At 38.3% G+C, this 22,475-nt stretch overlaps 3 protein-coding genes across 3 annotated transcripts; all 3 read left to right on the top strand.

The window, feature by feature from the left end:
• Positions 1-1,377: 1,377 nt before the first annotated feature.
• On the top strand, positions 1,378-5,989 carry LOC306842243 (uncharacterized protein; the record flags this gene model as incomplete). Its single annotated transcript, XM_079372369.1, has 23 exons — positions 1,378-1,394; positions 1,491-1,550; positions 1,653-1,697; positions 1,790-1,840; positions 2,041-2,088; positions 2,198-2,248; positions 2,348-2,398; positions 2,668-2,718; positions 2,806-2,856; positions 3,088-3,138; positions 3,339-3,386; positions 3,497-3,547; positions 3,647-3,697; positions 3,967-4,017; positions 4,104-4,154; positions 4,384-4,428; positions 4,513-4,554; positions 4,774-4,824; positions 4,910-4,960; positions 5,521-5,571; positions 5,663-5,713; positions 5,790-5,849; positions 5,937-5,989. The coding sequence occupies exons 1-23, from the start codon at positions 1,382-1,384 to the stop codon at positions 5,987-5,989; spliced, it is 1,128 nt and encodes a 375-aa protein (XP_079228495.1). The 5' UTR covers positions 1,378-1,381.
• A 37-nt stretch (positions 5,990-6,026) lies between these two features.
• On the top strand, positions 6,027-18,319 carry cmn (calymmin; the record flags this gene model as incomplete). Its single annotated transcript, XM_079372368.1, has 41 exons — positions 6,027-6,081; positions 6,177-6,257; positions 6,353-6,403; positions 6,507-6,554; positions 6,646-6,690; positions 6,933-6,974; positions 7,087-7,128; positions 7,207-7,254; positions 7,363-7,407; positions 7,869-7,922; positions 8,022-8,114; positions 8,243-8,299; positions 8,392-8,823; positions 9,219-9,509; positions 10,250-10,372; positions 11,186-11,239; positions 11,497-11,541; positions 11,640-11,690; positions 11,854-11,913; positions 12,236-12,283; positions 12,382-12,420; positions 12,519-12,569; positions 13,090-13,140; positions 13,224-13,262; positions 13,377-13,433; positions 13,733-13,801; positions 13,987-14,055; positions 14,223-14,279; positions 14,392-14,448; positions 14,608-14,655; positions 14,816-14,887; positions 14,975-15,046; positions 15,621-15,683; positions 15,778-15,849; positions 15,920-15,988; positions 16,080-16,142; positions 16,233-16,292; positions 16,369-16,407; positions 16,528-16,824; positions 17,753-17,809; positions 17,896-18,319. Coding segments are annotated over 41 exons (3,171 nt in total), but the record flags the coding sequence as incomplete, so codon positions are not given.
• A 381-nt stretch (positions 18,320-18,700) lies between these two features.
• Positions 18,701-22,473, top strand: paqr4b (progestin and adipoQ receptor family member IVb). Its single transcript, XM_079333556.1, has 3 exons — positions 18,701-18,952; positions 19,824-20,042; positions 21,196-22,473. The coding sequence occupies exons 1-3, from the start codon at positions 18,787-18,789 to the stop codon at positions 21,627-21,629; spliced, it is 819 nt and encodes a 272-aa protein (XP_079189682.1). The 5' UTR covers positions 18,701-18,786; the 3' UTR covers positions 21,630-22,473.
• Positions 22,474-22,475: the final 2 nt, after the last annotated feature.

Below are 22,475 nucleotides of genomic sequence, written 5' to 3'. Positions count from 1 at the left end.
ATATTAGAAATACTTACTCTGTCGCTCTTTGGTATCCTCGGAGGTCTCTTTCTTGTGATGTGAAACAACTATATTCTTTCCTCTTAAGTGGCGGTCTCTGCTTGGGAAATCAAAGGCAGCTCTGCTTTAGTGGCAGCGGGCGTCTAAATTTAACATCCCTCTGTGAGAGAAGAGAATAGTTTTACTGCATGTGCACAGTCGCTCCTTTCACTTTTGCACAGTCCCCGCTCATTTCTTCTTAAAAATGCTCAGCTGACTTCTGAGTAACCAGCAGCAGTGGTTATTATAACGTAGTGACTACAAGATGATTGTGATGAGGGCTGTACCTCTTGGTTTTTAAAAAGGAACGCCATACTGTATATGAAAAAAACAAAACATTTTTGTCTTAAAAATAGGATAACATCCAACCAATATCTCCCAATAGAAATGAAATATAAATGAGTTAAGTTTGTTCATTTAATAATAACTACAATAAATATTAACATAATGATTACAACTTGTCTTACTTAAATCCTCTTACTTACATCAAACATTACCAAAATGCATGGTAGACATGGGGTTATAAATTAAAGGGATGCTTCACCCATTTGCATGAAGCTGTGTATCATTAGAAACATGGTAGTAGTGTTGAATGGTCGTGAATCCAACCCTCATTTTGCCCTGAGACGAGAAACATTTATTTTTCTTTGCTTGAAAGTTTTCTTCATGTGATGCAAAACTCATCATATTGCATCCTACATCCAAGCTATCCTACTTAGCTAAAAAAAAAAAAAAAGAATCCCAAATCCCCAAAATAATTAATCCAACTTTCACAATCACAAGTCTTAAAAGTTTAACAACTGAGAAGGGAAAACTGTTACTGCAAGTCTCAGGATGATTTCATCTTTTATCAAACCATTAAAGAAAGTAAACAAAGTTGTAGTACAATCAATGCTGATGCATTTATGTTGGGTCCAAGTCATGTGAATAATAAAGAATACATTGATACTTACTTACTGTTGGACCAAACAAACAACCAAATAACATGATTATTAATATTTGTACGTAATGTTTTGGTGACTTTTTGACTGTTGCTTTGTCTCTGTTATTGAAATTGGCTGTTAGGTTCATGCTAGGAATGGTAGATTTGTGTGTAGTAAAGAGAAAGATGCCTGTAGATATGTTATAAATTGAAAACAAATGTGCTGTGTTACAGGATACAGGGCTGCATCTGGAATATCCAATGGACATGGGCCACAACTCAATGGTAAATACATTCTCTTCACTTTCGTCTTTTTAAAACCACACAGTTAAGCGTTAGTCGGATTTCATTTAGCAATTAGCTTCACAGCTGTTGTTATGATTTTCAGGTAACAATGGTGGAGGTGTAGGAAGAATTCTGATGCCATCAAAAGGTAGATTCATGCTAAATATTGCTCGTCAAAAAATGTTTTTGTTTTTTTTGTTTCCCCCCCCCCCCGTTTCAATTTTTGACGAATTATTTTTCACAGATGTGGGTCAGGCAATGGGTGCACAAAATGGATATGGTGGATACCCAACAAAAGGAATGGGTGTGTATTCTTTTGTGTGCAGATTTCTGTTCTGAGAAAAAAAAAAGGGTTTTAAGATGGACTTACTTTGATTTGAAAATCATGTTTCCTGATCTGTTTAAGGCTCTGGAGCTGCTGCTGGTGTGACCAATGAAGGAGGGATAAAGGGTAAGTAAAAGTTCTTATTTTAATATTATTTTAGCAAAGTGATGATTTAAAAAAAAAAAAAAATTAATCTTTATTTTATGTAATATTTTAAGGCTATGGAGCTGCAGCTGGTGTTGGAAACGGACAGGGTGGCAAATCACAGGGTTTGTTTTCCTCCTTTCCACTATTGAATATAACATTGAACCAACAGATGGCAGCAAATGCAAATTGATGAGCAGCTTATTCTACTGCTAAAACCAACTGACACTAATCACATGTTTCAAAGGGAATCTATTTAGTTTTTGTTTCCTTATACACACAACTCTGTATCACAGTCATTGTTTTCCAACTTTCTCTAAACCAGGAGGAAGTCCAGCATTTTTACCCAATGGAAATGGAGCTTACTCAAAGGGTATGTTGTGTAAAACAAATTCTCCACCATTTAAATCTGTATTTGAAAATGATGATTAAACTCCAAAATGATTTGCTGTTATGTATTAATACTGTGATCTTCATTTCAGGACAAGGAGTTCAAGCTGGCCCGGCCAATGGACAACCAATGAAAGGCAACGGTATGCCACATCTGTATTGTCATCACGGACATGTACAATCCCAAACACACATTCACAAAAACTGAGCAACAATGGTTGAATTTAATGTTTGTGTTGCAGGCTACGGTGCTCAGGCTGGTGGATACGGTGGACAAGGAACGAAAGGCAACGGTATTTTGATTTGATACTTTATTATAGCAGAAAGATGACAAATATAACTATTCAAAATGAGCCATTTGTAAATTGTTGACAGTTTGTCTTATGTACATACAAACCTCTTTGGGACAACACCCTCAGAAATATCCAAATATAAAAAGTTTCAACATATTCTGAATGAAGGCATTAGGTGCTTTAAAAAAAACATGTTTTTTGAAACATCTTCTATCAGTCATGTAAAGATCATTTGCTGTAATACTGCCACACTGTTATGTCTATTGCAGGACATGGTGTTCAAGCTGGTCCAACCAATGGACAACCAATGAAAGGCAACGGTATGTAACATCTGCGTTATTATTAAGGACATGCGTACAATCCCAAACATACATGGACACATTTACAAAAAACTGTTTGTGTTGCAGGCTACGGTGCTCAGGCTGGTGGATACGGTGGACAAGGAAGTAAAGGCAACGGTATTTTGATTTGATACTTTATTATAGCAGAAAGATTAAAATGATCACTTATTCAACATGAGCCATTTGTAAATTGTTGACAGTTTGTCTTATTTACATCACACTATTGCCGAAATATAATGAATCACTTTGACATTGTTTTCATGTAATTGTTGTTTTTATGTTGTTGTTTTTTTCAAATATCTTACCAAAGCAGACACAATGATATTTGTTTCTCTCATTGGCTCTTAGGTTATGGAGCTGCAGCTGGTGTTGGAAACGGACAGGGTGGCAAATCACAGGGTTTGTTTTCTTCCTTTCCACTATTGAATATAACATTGAACCAACAGATGGCAGCAAATGCAAATTGATTAGCAGCTTATTCTACTGCTAAAACCAACTGACACTAATCACATGTTTCAAAGGGAATCTATTTAGTTTTTGTTTCCTTATGCACACAACTCTGTATCACAGTCATTGTTTTCCAACTTTCTCTAAACCAGGAGGAAGTCCAGCATTTTTACCCAATGGAAATGGAGCTTACTCAAAGGGTCGGTTGTGTAAAACAAATTCTCCACCATTTAAATCTATATTTGAAAAATGATGATTAAACTCCAAAATGATTTGCTGTTTTGTATTAATACTGTGATCTTCATTTCAGGACAAGGAGTTCAAGCTGGCCCGGCCAATGGACAACCAATGAAAGGCAACGGTATGCCACATCTGTATTGTCATCACGGACATGTACAATCCCAAACACACATTCACAAAAACTGAGCAACAATGGTTGAATTTAATGTTTGTGTTGCAGGCTACGGTGCTCAGGCTGGTGGATACGGTGGACAAGGAACGAAAGGCAACGGTATTTTCATTTGATACTTTATTATAGCAGAAAGATGACAAATATAACTATTCAAAATGAGCCATTTGTAAATTGTTGACTGTTAGTCTTATGTACATACAAACCTCTTTGGGACAACACCCTCAGAAATATCCAAATATAAAAAGTTTCAACATATTCTGAATGAAGGCATTAGGTGCTTTTAAAAAAACATATTTTTTGAAACATCTTCTATCAGTCATGTAAAGATCATTTGCTGTAATACTGCCACACTGTTATCTCTATTGCAGGACACGGTGTTCAAGCTGGTCCAACCAATGGACAACCAATGAAAGGCAACGGTATGCAACATCTGCATTATCATTAAGGACATGTGTACAATCCCAAACATACATGGACACATTTACAAAAACTGTTTGTGTTGCAGGCTACGGTGCTCAGGCTGGTGGATACGGTGGACAAGGAAGTAAAGGCAACGGTATTTTGATTTGATACTTTATTATAGCAGAAAGATTAAAATGATCACTTATTCAACATGAGCCATTTGTAAATTGTTGACATTTTGCCTTATTTACATCACACTATTGTCAAAATATATTGAATCACTTTGACATTGTTTTTATGTAGTTGTGTATTTTTATTTTATTTTTTTCAATTATCTTACCAAAGCAGACACAATGATATTTGTTTCTCTCATTGGCTCTTAGGTTATGGAGCGGCAGCTGGTGTTGGAAACGGAGCTATACCCAACAGTGAGAGAACATTTCTTTAAAAAAAATATTTCTACCATGTTTTTGCTTTGACTGACGTAATTGAAAAATGTGTTATATTTGCAGGTAATGGTGCTGCAGCAGGTGGACATGGAATGAAAGGCAATGGTGGGGTAGTTTCTATAATGTTTGTTTTTCATCTTTCTGTTTTATTACTGTTACCTCTTTGGGAACAACACCATCAGAAATACCAAAATACAAAAGTTTCAACATTTTCTGATGGAAGGCATTAGATGCTTTAAAAAAAACATATTTTTTGAAACATCTTCTATCAGTCATGTAAAGATCATTTGCTGTAATACTGCCACACTGTTATCTCTATTACAGGACATGGTGTTCAAGCTGGTCCAACCAATGGACAACCAATGAAAGGCAACGGTATGAAAACATACTCTTGTCATGCACACAGAAACGCGCACACACCCTGAACAATAACACTGATCAACTTCTTGTTCACTGACAGGTTTCGGTTCACATGCTGGAGGATCTGGTGGACGAGCAACTAAAGGAAACGGTATAAAAATGTGATGGTGTACTGGAGAAAGTGTTGGGTTGGGTTTGATAGACATGACTACATTTTTACACAGAATTATAGAAATTCAACATATGTCGATGATACATGATTAATTTTGGGTTGACTCTGTGAGTGGAAATAGAATTTGACTGCATGTCTTTAGTTGTTGTAGTCATACTGTATGAGTTTTGATGCCCACTGACATGTATATTTTTCGAAGAATTATTTTCTTTGTTTTCTAATAAACAAAGAACTTTGGTTGATTACATATCCAATTGATTATTTTCTGCTTTTCACTGTTTAAATGATGAAGAGAAGAGTTGGATACGTTTTTTGGTGTTTGGTCAAAAGACCCTTCAGACTTTATAGGGATTTTAATTTCAAAGTTGCTTTAAGAATGTGTTAGCTGCTGTCAAAAGTCTGTCTCAGCATCATCCAACATTTTAAGATGTTTGGTTGATCGAACTGATGCATAACAAAAGTCCAGGAATCGGTAGAGTTTGCAAAATGTTGCGCTGAGTTCTTACTGTAAAAAAGAAAAATCCCTCTCTTTACTACAGGCTATGGTGCTGGATTTGGTGTGCCTAATGGAAATGGGGCTAAAACAAACGGTAATGTCAGCAAAACCAGACTTTTAAACACATTTATATACGATTATGTATGAAGAGTGTAAAATAACTTAATACAATAATGGTTCTCCAGGACAGGGAGCTGCAGCTGGACCATCCAACGGCAATGGGGCAAGAACAAATGGTATGACATGTCAGTTGTTTTTATTAGAATATGGCAGAATAAAACTTAGAGTTTCTATTTGCTCTTAATAAAACAGGACAGGTTGCAGCTGGAAGTCAGCCAAAGAAAGGTTTTGGCCGACCACCTTTTGGTGCAGGTGACTCTTCTTCTGCCTCATTGCTGTCTGAGAATTCCCTGATATCTTGACACAATATTGATATGAGTGTGCGTGTGTCATTTACAGGTGTGGGGATGGGAGGTCTGGGAGTTCCACAACTTGACACTGTTATCCTTTAACCACCTTAAATACTTCTAACAAGGTCTTCATTATTGTCTTCCAGGATATGGCAGTAATGGTTATAATGGTTATGGGGCTCAACCCAGGGGAGGTGAGTCACATGTCTGGGTTCAGTAACATCACTTACTTATTGATGAATACAAAACAAACGCCATGTGCTAATATGTGTGTATAATCTATATTTAGCCTACACTGGAGGTTTTGGTAGTGCCGGTTTGGGACTGGGACCTCGGTATGGAAACGGAGGAATGAAAGGACCAAAGCAAGGTAAGCATTTTGTATATCAAATTGTCATGTTAACATCACAAGTTCATCCATAAAACCCTTTTGATTAATTCATCATTTCATCTTCATTAATTCAGGCTATGGTGCTGCCGCTGGTGGCTCCAATGGATATGGAACAAAACCCAATGGTACGCCAATAAACAATGTCCAGTTCAGTAAAATCGAATTCATCTAAATAAAATGTGACATGATTCTCCGAAAATGGGCTGATATTATTTTATTATTGTAAAGGTAATGCAGGAGCCAGAGCCCCTAATGGGAATGGAGCCTTATCAAACGGTGGGTAAACATGCAGGAAATGTATGAATCTTTTTCCTTTTCCATTTACAGTATCAGGTAAATTAATCCTGTTTCTCATGAATCTGTTCAGGTTATGGATACCCGAGGGGTGGAGCTAACAAGCCAGCAAAGCCAGGTAAATAAGTATCCACAGATATTACTGTATCACTTGTGTCTCTCACCTTTTTATGATATTCAAGCCAGATCCACCTCATGGGGTGAGTGCCATCATTTCAGTGAAATGTTGATGTTTCACAGATATAATATTACAACAAATAGTTAAATATTACAATTAATATACAAATATTTCACATGCATAGTTTCAAATATCAGCAAATTTCTGAAATTAGCTTTTTTCTGATGTATCTTGTGTTTTAGCACATGGCAATGGTCAAAATGGATATGGTGCAAAAGCAAATGGTAAGACTTTCTCTTCTTCTTCTTCTGATCTTTGTAATGATTGATGATGATTGTATTGCGCTAACATCTCAATAGCAGTATAAAGTAATTTCCTTTCCTGAATGTTTAACAGGATATGGAGCCAGCAGAGGAGGTGCAATGAGACCCCAACCAGGTAGTACTTGAACTGCAAACATGTCACAAAATGTACATGTGCACACGAGATTTATTGAATTATTAATTTAATCTCAAGGTTTTGGAAACGGAGCTGTTCCCAATGGCTATGGAGCTAAACCTAATGGTAAGGATGGTCCACAACATTTCTTAATACTCAAATACAGAGGTGGTCTTGGGGTTAGTTACCCTTTGATGTAATTTTTTATTGTGATATATTTATGTTTGACTCCAGGGTATGGAACTGGAGCTGTCAAAGGAAATGGGGCCAAACCCAATGGTGAAAACCAGTTTATTTTATTTATTTTTTTACATGCGCTAATACGATGTTTACATCTACCATAGTACAATAGATGATATAATCATTGTAATTCAATTTATGACCTGACTGTCACTTAAAAACATATAACTGGTTCCATCTCATGCAGGGATAATTGGACATTTATAATTTTATAAACGTATAGAACTTTATTCAGAGAACTATTAAGGTCCCTGTATTGAGTGTTTGCATTTACTCTTCACATGTTAGCACGAGGAGAGTTAAAATAAATGAGCCTTTCATTATGATAAACAAAAACAGAAGTTTAAACAAATGACTAAAAATGGATTCTTTGAACCCAGCGTTTTGTTTATTGGTTTCAGAAATGTGAACTAAAAAGGAAAAACTTGTCCATATGTCTTACACTTTATTTAGTCTACTATTGACCGCCTTGCCTAATTCTTGTTTTATTCATCCTTGAGGTCATGGAGTTAGAAATGGTGCTGCACTCAGTCAATATGGAGGAGCACTCAATGGTAACTTCCAGCTTTGATTTTCAGTCTTTTATAGAATTTCAGTAACAAGTATTATTATTCATACCTGACATTGTGAGCTTTGTAAACCATTGTTTGAAGGATTTGGAGTCCCGAGCAGAGGCTCTAAACCTCAAGCTAACAAAGGAGCTGGAGCTGTGTCAACTGGTGAAGGGGCAAAATCACTCGGAAATGGTAAGATAAAGTTTGTAATGCAATGAAACAAGAACACCATGTAATAAGACAGTAAAAGAAAAATGCATATAAATTCAAAGCACAATTTTTATCCTTATACAGCATCTATTGAACATCTTCTTTCATAGGCTATGGTGGTGTTGCTGGTGTGCAGAACGGACAGTTTGTAAAAGCAGGCAATCCTGGTAAATGTTCTGCATGTGTTAAATATCTCTGTTGCACATCTTTATTCTCATTAAGAATTTTGATCTGATCAATGTTTCTCTTTGAATCTTAGGTTTTGGCACAATGCCTTATGATAAAGGGGCAAAGAACGCAGGGGCAGCAAATGGCAAAAACCTTAAAGGTGAAGTTCTCTCTTCAGAGCAGCCCAGCGCAGCACCAGAGGAGGTGGTAGTCCCTCAACAAGCGCTAACTGAAGCTGCAGCGCCTGTCACCCCTGAGCCCACCAACGGTATCCTTGTTATGGTGACACAAGAGAGGCATCAGACACTGCCCTCTCCTGTGCCAGTAGGAAAAAGCTACAAGACACCGCTGATCCCTCTCGCTACACAAGAGCCGGCCCCAGTGATTCCTCAAGAACCAGAGCCTGCACCAGAACCCACACCTGAACCAGCACCCAAAGGTCCAAAGGTGGTAACATCTGGACCTGGAACTGTGATTTACCAGACTGCCTCAGCACCAGAGCCGGAAACGGTCCTACCTCAAGGCAAGTACCCCAAAGATAAACCTGTACATTGAGCTTGTTGTTGGGAACACATTTAGAAGCATGGATTTGCAGTTTGAGACATAACTGGTATGAAGTTTTTCTCTTCGATAAACCATATGATTTTCTTCTTTTCTTTTTCTTTTCTTCTTTTGCTACCTCAAACGTAAAGCAAAAAAGGAAAATCTTAATCTCAAAGCACAATGTGTATAATATTCTTCTTTCAGATGCTCTGAAAGAAGAATTTTTGTGTTGTATTGTGTAGATTTAGTGATTCTGCACATATTTCTTTCTTTTTGTATGGCAGCAGCATTAGAAATGATTTGCAAACGTTTTGTCGGAAAATATGTAAAATAGTATATGTACTTTTATATTTATATAAAATGTATAACCTCTAGGTTATGTGACTGGGGATGCTGTGCCCGAGCAAACAGGTGCAGAGACAGATGTTCTTTATGGGGGGGACAGTGAAGGGGACGCGGTCCCTGAAAGCACCAAATCCGTGAAAACCAAAGCTGTGCCTGAAACAGTGTCGGCTAAGAGTACAGATAGCATCACACTTGAAGAAGCTCTGCCTGTGGGAGTGCCTGACATTACACCAGAGGAAACAAACATCAAGAGGCAGCCTGAGGTGGGACCTTACAGGCCCGGGGTCAAAGGTCAACCTGCAGAAGAAACTGGGGCAACTGGTAATCTAGGACAGGGTGTATTTAACGATTCTTGTAGTGCATGGTTCAATGTCCACTGAATGTCACTTCCTAACGCCGCCTCATCATGATGATGATATAATTGTTTACTTGAGAGTGAATCCTAGCTAGTGCTCATGGTTGTAACTGTTAGAATGGTAGTCTTGTCTGTGTTGCATGTCCTTGTCAGATTTGCCTCAGAAGACACCAACAACTTGTGTTCAGACCTGTTTTTCTTTAATGTGGTTGAAACCCTCATCATACTGTTTTATTGAAATAACCAAGTTTGTCACTTTTAAAGTGACATTTTGGGAAACATGATTTCTATTTATTATATTATATGATACCACTATATTTCTATCCATGAAATATACTCATAATACTTCAGTCGTTATGCTAAGCTAAGCTAAGCTAAAGTTCTCCTGGCTTTGGCTTCATTTTCTTCACCTAGTTTATGTTCTTCCTTGGTTAACTTTTGGTTAAAAAAAAAACGACTTCCCAAAATGTCATCTTGCTTAAACCTTTGTTACAGGTTATGAATTAATAAATCCACAACACTCCTACGACTTGACATAAAGTGTGCAGTGTGTGTCATTGGCAGTGTGTGTCATTGGCCAAGTGTCTTTGTGGTTAATTATGACCTTAATTCTAAATCTCAAAGTGGGCCATTCAATGCATGAAGTCCAACATTTAACCCACTGATTTGTGTTTCTTTAACTGTGTTTCAAGTTGAACATTTTAAGGAGAATGGTATGTTGATCATTTCCATCAAAGCTCTGATCTGTTATCCTGTCTGCTCTGGTTTTCAGAGAACGGAGGTGTACCCACCATGTCCAAGGGACAGGGAGCAAAACCAAACAAACCTGGTACACATTTCTCTATTTTAACCCATCTATAAATTATCTGCGAGCAGAAATGCCCATTCTAGTCTACTATAATTTAGTGAAATGTTACAATATTAGTGATCCCTTTACTTTTTTTGTTCAATTCATTGAAAACTCTTCCAACCAACAAAACGTTTTACACCAATCTCATCTTGACTTGTTGCAAATATGCTAATAGCAATGTTATATGGGTATTTATTTATTTTTTACCTTTATTCAGGTGTTTTTACTAATGGTATATTTTTACCTGCTTTTAAGGTTAGCCTGTTTAGCTTTGTGCACTGTGGTCGTTTGTCTATCATGTCTTGTGCTTGTGTGCGTTAAAGATTCTCCCTCACTGTAAACCAAAACTAAGGACAGGTACAAATGAAGTAACCTAGCCCAACCTGAAATAATGTTCGATGCTAAGCTACTTAACTAGCCACCTGGTGGACAGACAAGGTCATTTAAACCTACAAACAGTATCACGTTATGTTTGAGTAGGAGCCTTTGTTCCTCAAAACTTCAGCCTAAAACTGTTAGCATGTCAGGATGCTGCAATTACCGTAGTACAAATCACCAATGAACTTGACTGGTCTGACTCCTCTTATTTCGTCCTCGTTTTTTCAATAAGAACACATTTAACGCAACATTAATTGCATTGGCTCTCACAGATAAAATAGTAGTATTTTATTCGTATATTTTAGTCTGTTGGATTGGATGTTGGTTGCTCAGGTGTTTGGACACACATGGGTGTATTTGTTGCTTTGAACTCCTAGATTTTCCTAAAAATACATATTTACTCTTTTGTTCTAGACTGTGGACCATCAGGAGTACCAGATGGCCAGTGGATGAAGATACCTCGACCAGGTAAATTAAGAGTATGATATTCTAACAATAGTGTGTTAGTGGGTGTGGTTTTAAATACCAATGTGTTGAACTAAGAACAAACGTTTCAAAGGTCTCATTGTGGTTCAATCATTGTTTTATTTTTTATTATCTGTAAAACATCAGTAAAAGAGCCATGAGAGTTTGAAGTATAAAGTTTTTGTTGACCACATACATGTAACCCTTTATTTGTTTACTTTGAAATGAGTCAAAGTGTGCATGTTGTTTTACACTTTAAGGTTATAATGGAGGTGCTGGAGCTTCTGCTGGCACAAACACAAAAGGTACTTATACACAAGTGAATATGTAGACAAAGCATATAAAAAACTAATTTCCTTTGTTATTACTTATGCTTTAAGAGATTTGGTGATTTTATTTTTAGGTTATGGAGCAGGAGCTGGTGTTCCCAACGGATATGGTTCTCAACCCAACGGTAGGCTATATACTTCATTCTCTATTTATTCTTCTTCTCTGTTTGAATACATTTCAAATGTCTGCATTTTGCAGATGATTATTGGATTTTTAAAATATACTGCAATTTGATTATAAAATGACGTGACTGAAAGCCTGATTGGTGATTGTGTTTCATTGTTTAGGATATGGTGCCAGTGCAGGGGGATATCCAAATGGAGGAGCAGCCAAAGCAAATAAACCAGGTACAAAGCATGATTAAAAAAGCTGTTTTATGCAACATTTTTAGAAGCTATCATCAGACAATTGAGGGTAGGCCTACATTTTAGTCTCTCAGGATAAGCAACATATTGATACCTTATTGATCTTTTTAAGCGAAAAGTATGACACCTTTACAAAAATAAAATGATACTTCTTGCCTTTCGTTCTTAATTGTGCACTGACACTGTGCTGCTTAAGTTAACGTTTTGTTTTTACTTCTGACCTGCATCTGAGATTTAAATGTACTGCATAAGAAAAAGCTTTTAAAGGCCTTTTAAATCTAAATGAAGTTTTGCTTGTTCAAAGGTTATGGAGCAGGAGCTGTCCCTGTACTGAGCAATGGATATGGAGCTGGTAATATGTACTGTGGTGTAAATACCTGCCCCATTATATTATTCAGAGTTTCTTCTTAAATTCTTAAAGAAAATGTTCCTTTGGCTTTCTGTCTGCAGGAATTGGATATCCTTATGCAGGGAAACCTCAGCAACCTAGTGAGTGATACTCAACTGACAGTAGACCTCAAAGGGCGAAGAAATGCTTTGAGTTTAAAGCGAGGGGAGTGGTTTAATATTTGTTGTGTATTCTTTAGGTTATGGACAAGGAGCATACCTTGGAGCTGGATATGGAAATCCATTTGGAGGTGCAGTTTAAAGGATAAGCAATTGAAAATTGTTTAGCAATTTCACTTGTAAACTAAAAGAAACTATCCATTAGCTTAAACTAAACAGCCCAATATCACATTTCAAAGTTTGCCAAAAGAAGCTGTATGATCATACCACAACTTTGACTTTCTATTTAAGTAACAAATAGTTGTTGGGGAAATGTGCTAGAAACGTTTATGATTAGCATCAGATGAATGCTTTCTTTCCAAGGCAGATATACAAATATACAGTAGATATTTTGTGTGCAAACTAAAGCAAGAAAATCAAAGTATAATTGTGCACTGCTGAAGCAGACAGTGGGGTTTTCTTGAATTTCCCTTTTTTCCTCAGGATATGCAGGTCAGGGTGAAGGAGGCAATTCTTGATCTTTATTAAATGAACCCACAACTAGATCATTAACTTTGAATATGTGATTTGTGTCGTTATTTCAGGCCATCATCTTAGCCTACATGTCTCAATTAGTCCACATGAAGTTGATTAATGGTGTTTTGTCTTCAGGGTATGCAAACGGAAATGGCTATGGTGCTGGTGTTCAGCCAGATTTAGCTGGTAATTTACATTTTATGAAGTGAAGTTATAAAGTATTTGTTCATGTTGTATTGTAACCAAAATACCATTTCTGCTTTGTTCAGGTTTTGGCCAAGGTGTACCCACTGCTAATGGCAAATCAGGTACATTATGGGTGGCAAGTGTGGATATCTTTAAAGATGTAAATCTTATACAGACTTGAGCAGAGAGAGAATTTAACAAATGCATTATGGTTCAATGAATTGCTGATTCTTCAGGTGGTGCCAGACACATGCCTTACAATGGAGCTCCAGTGATTCCTGCAGGACTAGATGGTGAGAGAATGTAAAAATATGACTTAAGCACGAGTGAAAAGTGAGATTATCCTGTAAGAAGGATAATCCAGAGTGCAATCTCCAGAACAGAAACAGTAAACCTGTTAAAACTATTATCAGTAATAGTGGTGTCATTTGCATGAAAGGAGCCATGCAAAAACTATAACAGATGTTGAATTATTGAATATGTTGGGTATGTTGCTAAAGATAAGAAAGGCTTAAATCCATAATGTTTATACACAGGACATCTCGGGTTCAGTGGCTAGGTCTATCGTTGTTTACTTCCTTTACTCACACAGGAATGAGTCAGTTCGAGCCTCAGTTTGCTGGCCTTGGTCCAAATGGAAAAAGCGGCAGCATGTACGGTGGTACGTCCCACAAAATCTCTTAAATCCTTAGGATCATAAAATAGAACCCTGATTAGAAAATAACCTCCAGGAAGAGTCTAACACATCTGTAGCATGACACTGATGTAAGAAAATGTATTCATGATCATAATGAAAATAGTAATAGTACTATTTTTATGCAACCAAAACCCTCTCCAATATTTTAGGAATGGGTGGCTTGCCTGATGGCGGTCAGCCTCTGGGAATGGGTGCAAAGACATCAAACACAAAGTATGGTGAGTGCTCTTCCATCATAATTGACTGTATCTTGGGAAGGTTGTTGTTCTGAGGCTCAATGAGTTTAAAGTGGAATGTTCATACAACTTAAACCTCTTCAAGTATGTCTCTTTCCCTATCATTTATTTACCGACCAAGTGCTTTTCGCTCCCTCCATGCTTATTAGGCATCGGTGGGTTACAGTTTGGTGGACAGCAAATCAGCAGAGGAAGTAATGGTTATGGTATGTCTATGCTCTCATATAAGGTTGTATAGGTGGACACTGCATGTAGGTCTTGATCAGTTGCAATTGTACTATCGTACTCAAATGGATAATCTGTCTCATTGCTGTCCAGGATATGGTGGAAGTCCCTATGGCGCTGCTGGTAATGGTAAATCCTCTGGAAAATATGGTGAGTCATGTTTCTTAAAAAAAACTAACAGGCATGAATGTTGTGTTTCAATAATAAAGTGCAGTACTAGAAGTAGAGTTTCCAAATTTGAGGCAAACCGCCCAGAATCAATTGTCTGTCTCGAGATATTTATGATAATTCAATGAAACACTATTACAGGTGGTCTTGATGGTGGCGCTGGAGGGAATCCTGTACCAGCAAAATATGGTCAGTGTGATGACAGTTTTTTGGCCCACCCAAAAATGATTAACTGTAGGAACGTTATAGAAATTTGGAAGAATATTGAAATGTATGTATACCCGACTCTGAAAAGGCTTGAGTTTGAGATTTTCTTGCTCTATCCTGTTTTCTCTCTGTCCCTGCTCAGGCTATGGTGGGTACCCCAATGGTTGGCAAAATCTCGGCCTTGGCAGTAACGGACACGCAGCCGGGAAATATGGTAAATAATTAGTTTTTCATTATTGTGGTTTTGCTTGCCTGTTCCCCACCTCTCAACCATGATCTCATCTCTTCTGTTCATCTACAGGTTATGGAAGAATGCCGTATGAAGCTCAGCCAGCTGGAATGAGTCCTGAAGCCACATCTAATGGCAAATATGGTAATAAAAAAAAAATCTAATCCTGTTTGTTTAATATAAACGACTGCACACTAGATGCTAATTTAATTCAAGATTTTTATTTGTCACGTGCTCATACAGATGTGCAGTGAAATGTAAGGGCTTTTCCGCAGGCCATGCAATAACAATAAACACAGTGTTTAGCTTAGCATAAACTGTAAACAAGGAGAACAAGCTTGCCATGGTAATGTAATTGCTATATCCTATTTGTACGTTCTCCTGCCAAAAGGAAAACATCAATGTAACATAGGCTGGTGCCCCTTTTTCTTATTTTGAATGTTCAGCTAAGTTAGCTGTCTGCTGGCAGCTTTAAATGTTCTATACAGATAGAAGAGAGGTGTAATTTTTTTTTCCAATCTAAAAGTTAATACAAATGTTGTATTTCCAAAAGTGATTGACTTGTTTTTATATAATTGGATAATTAGTTGATGAAAAAAGGAATCAGACAAATTAGATAAGTCTACTAGAAAGTCAGAGCTGTGAAACCAAAGGCATTTATTACGTTGCTGCTGTTTGTATTTTGATTTTTGTTGGTTTTGTTAATGTTTTCATATAGGTCCAGCTGCAGCACAATATCAGCCTGAGCCTCTTGGACTTGGACAAAATGGAAAATTAACAGGTAAATATAATAAGATTCAGCGCACATGAAATCTGTCCTCGAACTGTCTTTTTTCCATTGAATTTAAATTGCTCATCTCTGTATGGTTTCAAAGGTGGTGGTGAAGTTCCCTACGCACCTCAAGCTCTTGGTTATCAGGGTCAGACAAAGTCTTCCAGTAAATACGGTACAGAGCAGTGATTTTGATAACAATTATTCTTTTTCTCTATATATTTTAATTTGTTTTCTCTCCTCAGGTAACCAGGGACCCGACCAGTCACAGCCGCTTGAATCTGCATCTGAAGTCAGATCTGGAGGAGGATATGGTATTTATGGTGAACTAGTGTTATGACCCCTTTTAGTTGGAAATGTAAAGATAAAAAAAAATGCATTGATCACAGTTTTTGTCTTACACAGAAACGGCTGGCTTATCTTATGAACAGCTTCCTGTGGAGCCTGATTCAGCTGTAAAATCTTTCGGTGGGTAATGGAAAATATTTCACAGCACAAATAATTTACAGCAGCCAAATTTTGCTTCATCTTATTTTCTCTTTTTTCCTGATCTCTTAGTGAATGGAGAGGTACCGACTCAAGCGACGGCAGTTGAAGGAGACGGGATTAATAGATATGGTTAGTTGTTTTTCTGCATGATTGTTTTTTTTCCCATCACTACATAAGGTAACGTTCATCTGTTTATCCCTCTCAGAAAATGTTGGCTATATAAATGGACAAGTGCAGCCAGAAGGTAAAACTAAGAACACTAGATTGAGTGAAAAACGTTAGGTACTTCAAATTATTAAAAACATTCACATTTTGTTTCTCCTCTGTCCTGTGTGCCTATCTTTCTTTTCTGCTGTCCCAAAAGTTGTAAATTTCCCAGCAGCCCCTACTCCTGGCTCCACTCTGGCCTACCCCTCTGCCCCGTCCTACATGCAGGTAGACTCCTCCTTCACTCCTGAGGCCGTACATGAAGCAGGCGTTGAGGACTTTACTGACTCTGCAGGCACGACGAGCCTCACCTTAGATTCTGCACCAGCGACACAAATGCAGGGTGTGCTTCAGCTGCCTGATCAACCTGATGATGATGATGATGATGATGAGCAGCAGCTGCCACGTCAGATCCACATCCAGCAGCATCTTAAACTGCACTTTCACCAAAAAGGCAAGTCCAGATGAGGTGAAAACACAGTTACCCAATGTAAAGAGATCCTGCAAAAATGTTCAATGGGAAGGAAGTTGAAACACTGGAACAGTAAAATAGAGGAAGAATGAATAATTCAGGATGTTTTGTTTTAGGGATAAATTGACTTATAGTCACTCATAGGGTTTAGATTTGGATGTCATTTTTGTCACGTTGTTTCCATAAATAATGTGAGAAAGAAAATGAGTTTTATTTCAAATCTTGACCTAAAAACTTTTCTTGTAGCCTCTAAATACATTACTGCGGTTTAACTTTACTGTATACCTTGTTTGTTACCTCAGAAACCCACAAGAAAAGTCCACTGTGATGTTTGTAGAGATGTGCTGCTGCTTATAGAAAAAGATTGATTTGCTTTTTGTAGATTGTTTTGCTTGAGATTCTAACAAGATCAATGCTGTTCTTATATCTAGAAAGCCCATGTAGAGCTACAGCTAAGAGTTGCTTGTAGTAGATTAGATCAGAACCTTTAAAGCTCATTAAGTTAAATGTTACACCTAATTTGCTCAAATTGGACGCAAAGTGTAAAAAAAAGAGTTAAACATGCAGACAGCTTGTAGGGCCTCTTCATGTCAGGCCATCGTGTCTTGAGAACATTTTGTTGTGAATTTTCTACATACAAATAAATGCTAAGTGAAGCTAAGAGGCTACTGGAGTTAATTTTCCGATGTATTCATATAAAAAGAGGCATCTCTTGTGTATCAGTCTTGTAGTTTAGTACTAAGCAAGAAAGAATGCCCAAATAGTCAAAACTACCCCTGTAAGTGAAAGATTTAAATCCAGACAGAGACTGAACAGAAAAGAATATGTAACCAACGTAAGTAATAGTCCAATATATGCATCAGTAATTCACAAACGTAATAACGGTTGTTGTTTTTGTCGTTGTCTTCAGGAGCAAAGAATGAAAAATATGACTTGAACGGCTTCTTTGGGAATAGTGGCTATCAAGGTGAGAACTGAAAGGAAAAAGAATCACTTTCAGTTTGTTGTGTTTTTTCTCCACCGACCACTCAACTGTGTTTTTTCTCCTCACAGGTTAACCTCACCAACAACGACAACTATCATCTGCCGTTGTATATTATTTTTGAACTGTTTGCAAGTGTACATTATTCTTACTCTCTTCTGTCTGTAGAATAGTCTGTGTGTTGGTGTTTGTTTTTAGAGATATATGCAGTTCAGACATATGGAGTTGTTAGGTTTTCTGTTTATGTTTATTGTGGTGCGTCTTCATTACCTTTATATCATGCACTTACTGTTCGCTCTACATGAAAAGATTTGGTTAGAGGAGCAATGAAGTCAGTTAGTTATTTTTTTTAATTGAATTTGATGTTATTTACTCAAACGTATCCTGTAAAATGCAGAGCAGTCTATTTATTGTGCATACAGGGTTTTCACTACTTGTTGCAAAGCATCTGTTTATAACTGTACAGAATTTGAATAAAACCATCAATGAACCGACGATTGGAAAATATCCACTTATCTGCGGTGTGTGTGTTTCTATATGATATTGTTTATGCTCAGGTCATCATGACTGTAACCCAGCTGTATGTTAGCAGGAGGAAGAGGAACAAAAGTGTACTAATGGAAATACAGAATAAATCAATGTTCACCGTAAGGCTGAGGTGTGTGTCACTTATGAGCCACGACACAGAGCAGCTGCCGCAGTGCACATGGCTATTTGTAAGGATTAACTCCAGCTTAAGGATAAGAACCCTTTGCTGATTGGTCCTACAGAAAGCATGCCACTTTGCCAGCTCAACAGGTTGCTTGCTTGGAATTACACCTGTCCAATGATGGATTTCAGGTAGCAGAGCTTCAGCTCGTTTGTCCTCATGTCCGTGCCCGGGTGTCCTCTGAGCATGGCTTTGTTTGGAATGTAAATGTTGTGGAACTTTCAACTAAATGTGAGGGCATCAGGAAGTCGTGATGGTGCTTTACAAAGGGCCACGGCTGCTGGAGTTTGCAAAGACCCCGACGCATCTTCAGTTCAACAAATATGTCCTGACAGGTTACCGGCCGGTGTCCACAGCTCAGGAGTGCGTCAGGAGCCTCTTCTATGTGCACAATGAGCTGGGGAACATCTACACACATGGTATGTCCAGAAAGGAATGGTACTTTTTAAATTGTTTTTGGAAAAGTCATCCAGTAGGTTTTATTTAGATTGAATGCAAATACGTCAAAAGTGTTTTTAGATGCATCTGAAATATCCCATTGAAATAGGATGATTCCCTGCAGTTAAACACCCAGAGCACTTTTTCCTCAACTTGTATCCTTTTAACTCATTCAGGGGATGTAGAAACAATACAGGTCACAGATATCCGATACTCTCACTTGTGGCCGGTTACAAGCATACTTAAAAGAGTGTGTAATGAGGATATGGGGTATTAGCTGTAATCTGTCTTGGGAATCCCTGTCCTGGAAATAACCTTCAGGTAATTAGGTCTTGTGAAGGAGTGTGACCTTTTTTTAATTGCAAATTCCCAAATACGTCCTCGTGGAAACGGCATGAATGTAAACGTGTCATGCTTGCATAGATATTTAACATGCAAACGTATTTTGAACAGAAAGATACAAAGATTAAAGCGTATTTGTGCAGTAGCTAAAAGCTGCACAGCCTTGAACTTTCAAAGCTATCCTCTCTCCATTTTCTCCTTATATCCTGTAAGTTCATTAAGGCTAACACTCTTACTAAGAGGAAGCATTGGGTATTATCTGAGGAGCACTTCCCAAACACTTGTAGCCAACTGCAAATTCTTCCTGTCTGTGACACGATCAGGTCAGGACTGATAAATTCCTCAGGTAGCTCTGCAAAAAAGAAAAGTCATAAACCTAGAATACAACCACTAACCCTACAAACAAACTTTACTTGCTCTCCTTTGTAGTAATCCATACATTTTTATTTCCAGCAGCTGATTTCATCTCAATTCTCTTTTCTCTTTTACTTCCTCCCCCGTGTACCTCAGGCATACCTTTTTTTCTTTTCTTGGTGCTGCTGCCTTTCAGTATCCCCTGGGAGGAGGTGGACAGTGTCTGGATCTGTGTGGTCCACTACTTGGCCTGCCTCTCCCCCACGGTGGGATCGGTGGTCTACCATATGTTCATGAACCATGTGGGAGGAGAGCATGTGTATGACACGCTGCTCTCTCTGGACATGTTCGGGGTCTGCTTGGTGAACACCCTCGGTAGGTTGCAGAAGAAAATATAATCTGTTTTTCCCTTGATTCTTAGATGTCTTTCTTAATGGAAAGTGTTCTATGCCACTTACTGCTGCCAAGTCCATTTGAGTGGTTTTTGAATGGATCCTGGATTGTCATGAGTGCAATCTGGTGTGTGTGTGTATTTGGGTATAGCCTACATGTGGTAGAAATGCTTTATGGGTGTAGAGGGAGGCTTGGGATGGTGGTAGGTTTAAGGTTAGAGAATGTGGTTTTGATATTATCTGGTCACAGTATCTTGTAGTAACAGTTTGCATTGATTAAGTGTGTATTGTATTTTGCATTGTTTGTGGGTCTACCTGCCCAGGGACTGCAGATGGAATCTATCTTATCAGCTTCATCTGATGCAATGCATCTTGTCTCAATTAATAGAGATGTTGTACATGGTCCCTGAAGTCAGACAAACTCAACACGTTTTCAAAGAGCTTTAACCTCAGTGATCAGCATACATGGAGTTTCTGTTGACATGTCATGACAAAACTAAGCAAACTCACGCTTATCTAAAAAGTGTTCCCTGAGTAAAGGTTGTTTCACAGCAATGTTCCAAACGTCAATAAATACCTTTCACTAATTTTAGTTTCTTAAAGTCACAAGTCCTTCTCTTTTCCACAACGCTGATCACAACGACTGAAAGAACTTTCAGCATGTCCCTCTCAAAGCTGTCTAAAAGAAACCACTTGTTCACCACTTAATGAGATTCAGTTTTTTAACTCGAGTTAGATGAAAAGATCACTAGATTTCTCTGCCTGTTCAAAAGCTTTAGGTAGAAAATTGTTAGCATAGCATGAAGACAGGGAAAAGGGGGGAAACATTTCACCTTCTCCATCCATGGCATGAAATCCACTTTTAAGCACTTTTAAATGGAGCTTTGGTGTTCAACTTTGGAAATATGAAATCCAACCAGAGTTTGCCAGATTTTTGACAATTGTCAAAGTTGCCACCACTGAACGTCCAGCAATGGGTGCTTCTTAAAGACAGTGCTTAATGGTAAAAAAAAATCCCATTTAGGATTTCTTTCAGGACACTTAGCAGCCCTTTCCCCATGTTTTGTCTGAGCTTTGCCAAGCTAACAGGAAATTAGAATATTTTAAGACACATTGCTGTTCCCTCTTATCACCAGGCGCACTCCCGATCATCCACATCACCCTTCTCTGCTACCCAGTCCTGCGACAGACTGCCCTGCTCACCTACATCCTCTTGTCAACCTACGGCATCTACTGTGCCACCACAGCCCGCACCAATGTCCTGCGCCTGCGAGCATTTGTGTGGCAGGCCCTGTTCCGCTTCATCCTCTTCCTTTTCCGGGTGTTCGGCAGTGGGGTGGGCAGCCCTGACTCACTTCGCCTCTTCGTAATCATGGACTCCCTTGCTGTACTGGGAGGAGTGGTCAACATAATCCAGATCCCAGAGCGCTTCGTCCCAGGCCTGTTCGACAACTGGGGCAACAGCCACCAGATCATGCATGTCATGGTCATTGCCTCCATTATTTACCTGCATTGGGGCACACTGGAGGATTTAGCCTGGATTAAGACCTACCAGTGTCCTACTGAGTGATGCCAAGAATATCAAGTTCACATGCAGGATGCACTCAGGACTACACTGATAGAAACGAGATTAGACTTCATGAGGAAGGAGGAGTAAAGTATAAGCACAGAGTGGTCTAATGATGCACTTTAGTTCTAGCTGCTGAAAGGAAAATTGAAACTTTGCCAGAGCAGAACAGGAGGAACCTACAGTGTTCTAACTGTGGTTGTCCATTATTACTTATCAAGTTTAAAATCCTGAGCATACTTGATTCTTAGTTTGTTGAAATGCAGTACTGGGCCACATTACCCGTTATAAAAACAGATGTGATGTCCCGCCTCCATGTTTCCGGTATCACCTCTCAATAATAGCATCAAGAGAGGTGAAAACCATTTCAAGTCAGGGCATGTGGAGAGTTTGACTTCTGCTGATGGGGAGACTGTATTATCCACGGCAGCCACAGGGGGCGGGTTGATGTACCGACATCACATACGCACATGTAGTCTTTGTCGAACTCAAGGCTGTAGAGTCTACAGTAAAAAATGTATGGGTCTCAATGCAGATAATGTAATTATCTGCTGGTCCCAGTCGTTACATGCCCCGAATAAGCAATATGTTGTTTGTGGATTTAAACGATAATTTTTCACATCAACAGTGTGACCATTTATTTTGCAAGTGTTCAGTTTAAAGGTCCCATGGGACTCTAGTGGAATGGGCGGGACTTCGACACTCTATGGAAAATGACTTATTTTGTGAATGAAATTATATATTTTTATAACTGACTACAACTCGTGTATGAATGGTATAAATGTAAGTAAAGTGCAATATCGCTTTGGGTAAATGCTTATGTTTAATTAAAAGATATATGTATATACA

This window comes from Symphodus melops, assembly GCF_947650265.1.
Source record: "Symphodus melops genome assembly, chromosome: 21".
NCBI classification, from domain to species: domain Eukaryota; kingdom Metazoa; phylum Chordata; class Actinopteri; order Labriformes; family Labridae; genus Symphodus; species Symphodus melops.
The sequence above is the reverse complement of the archived record's forward strand: the minus strand, read 5'-3'. Positions and strand labels throughout refer to the sequence as shown.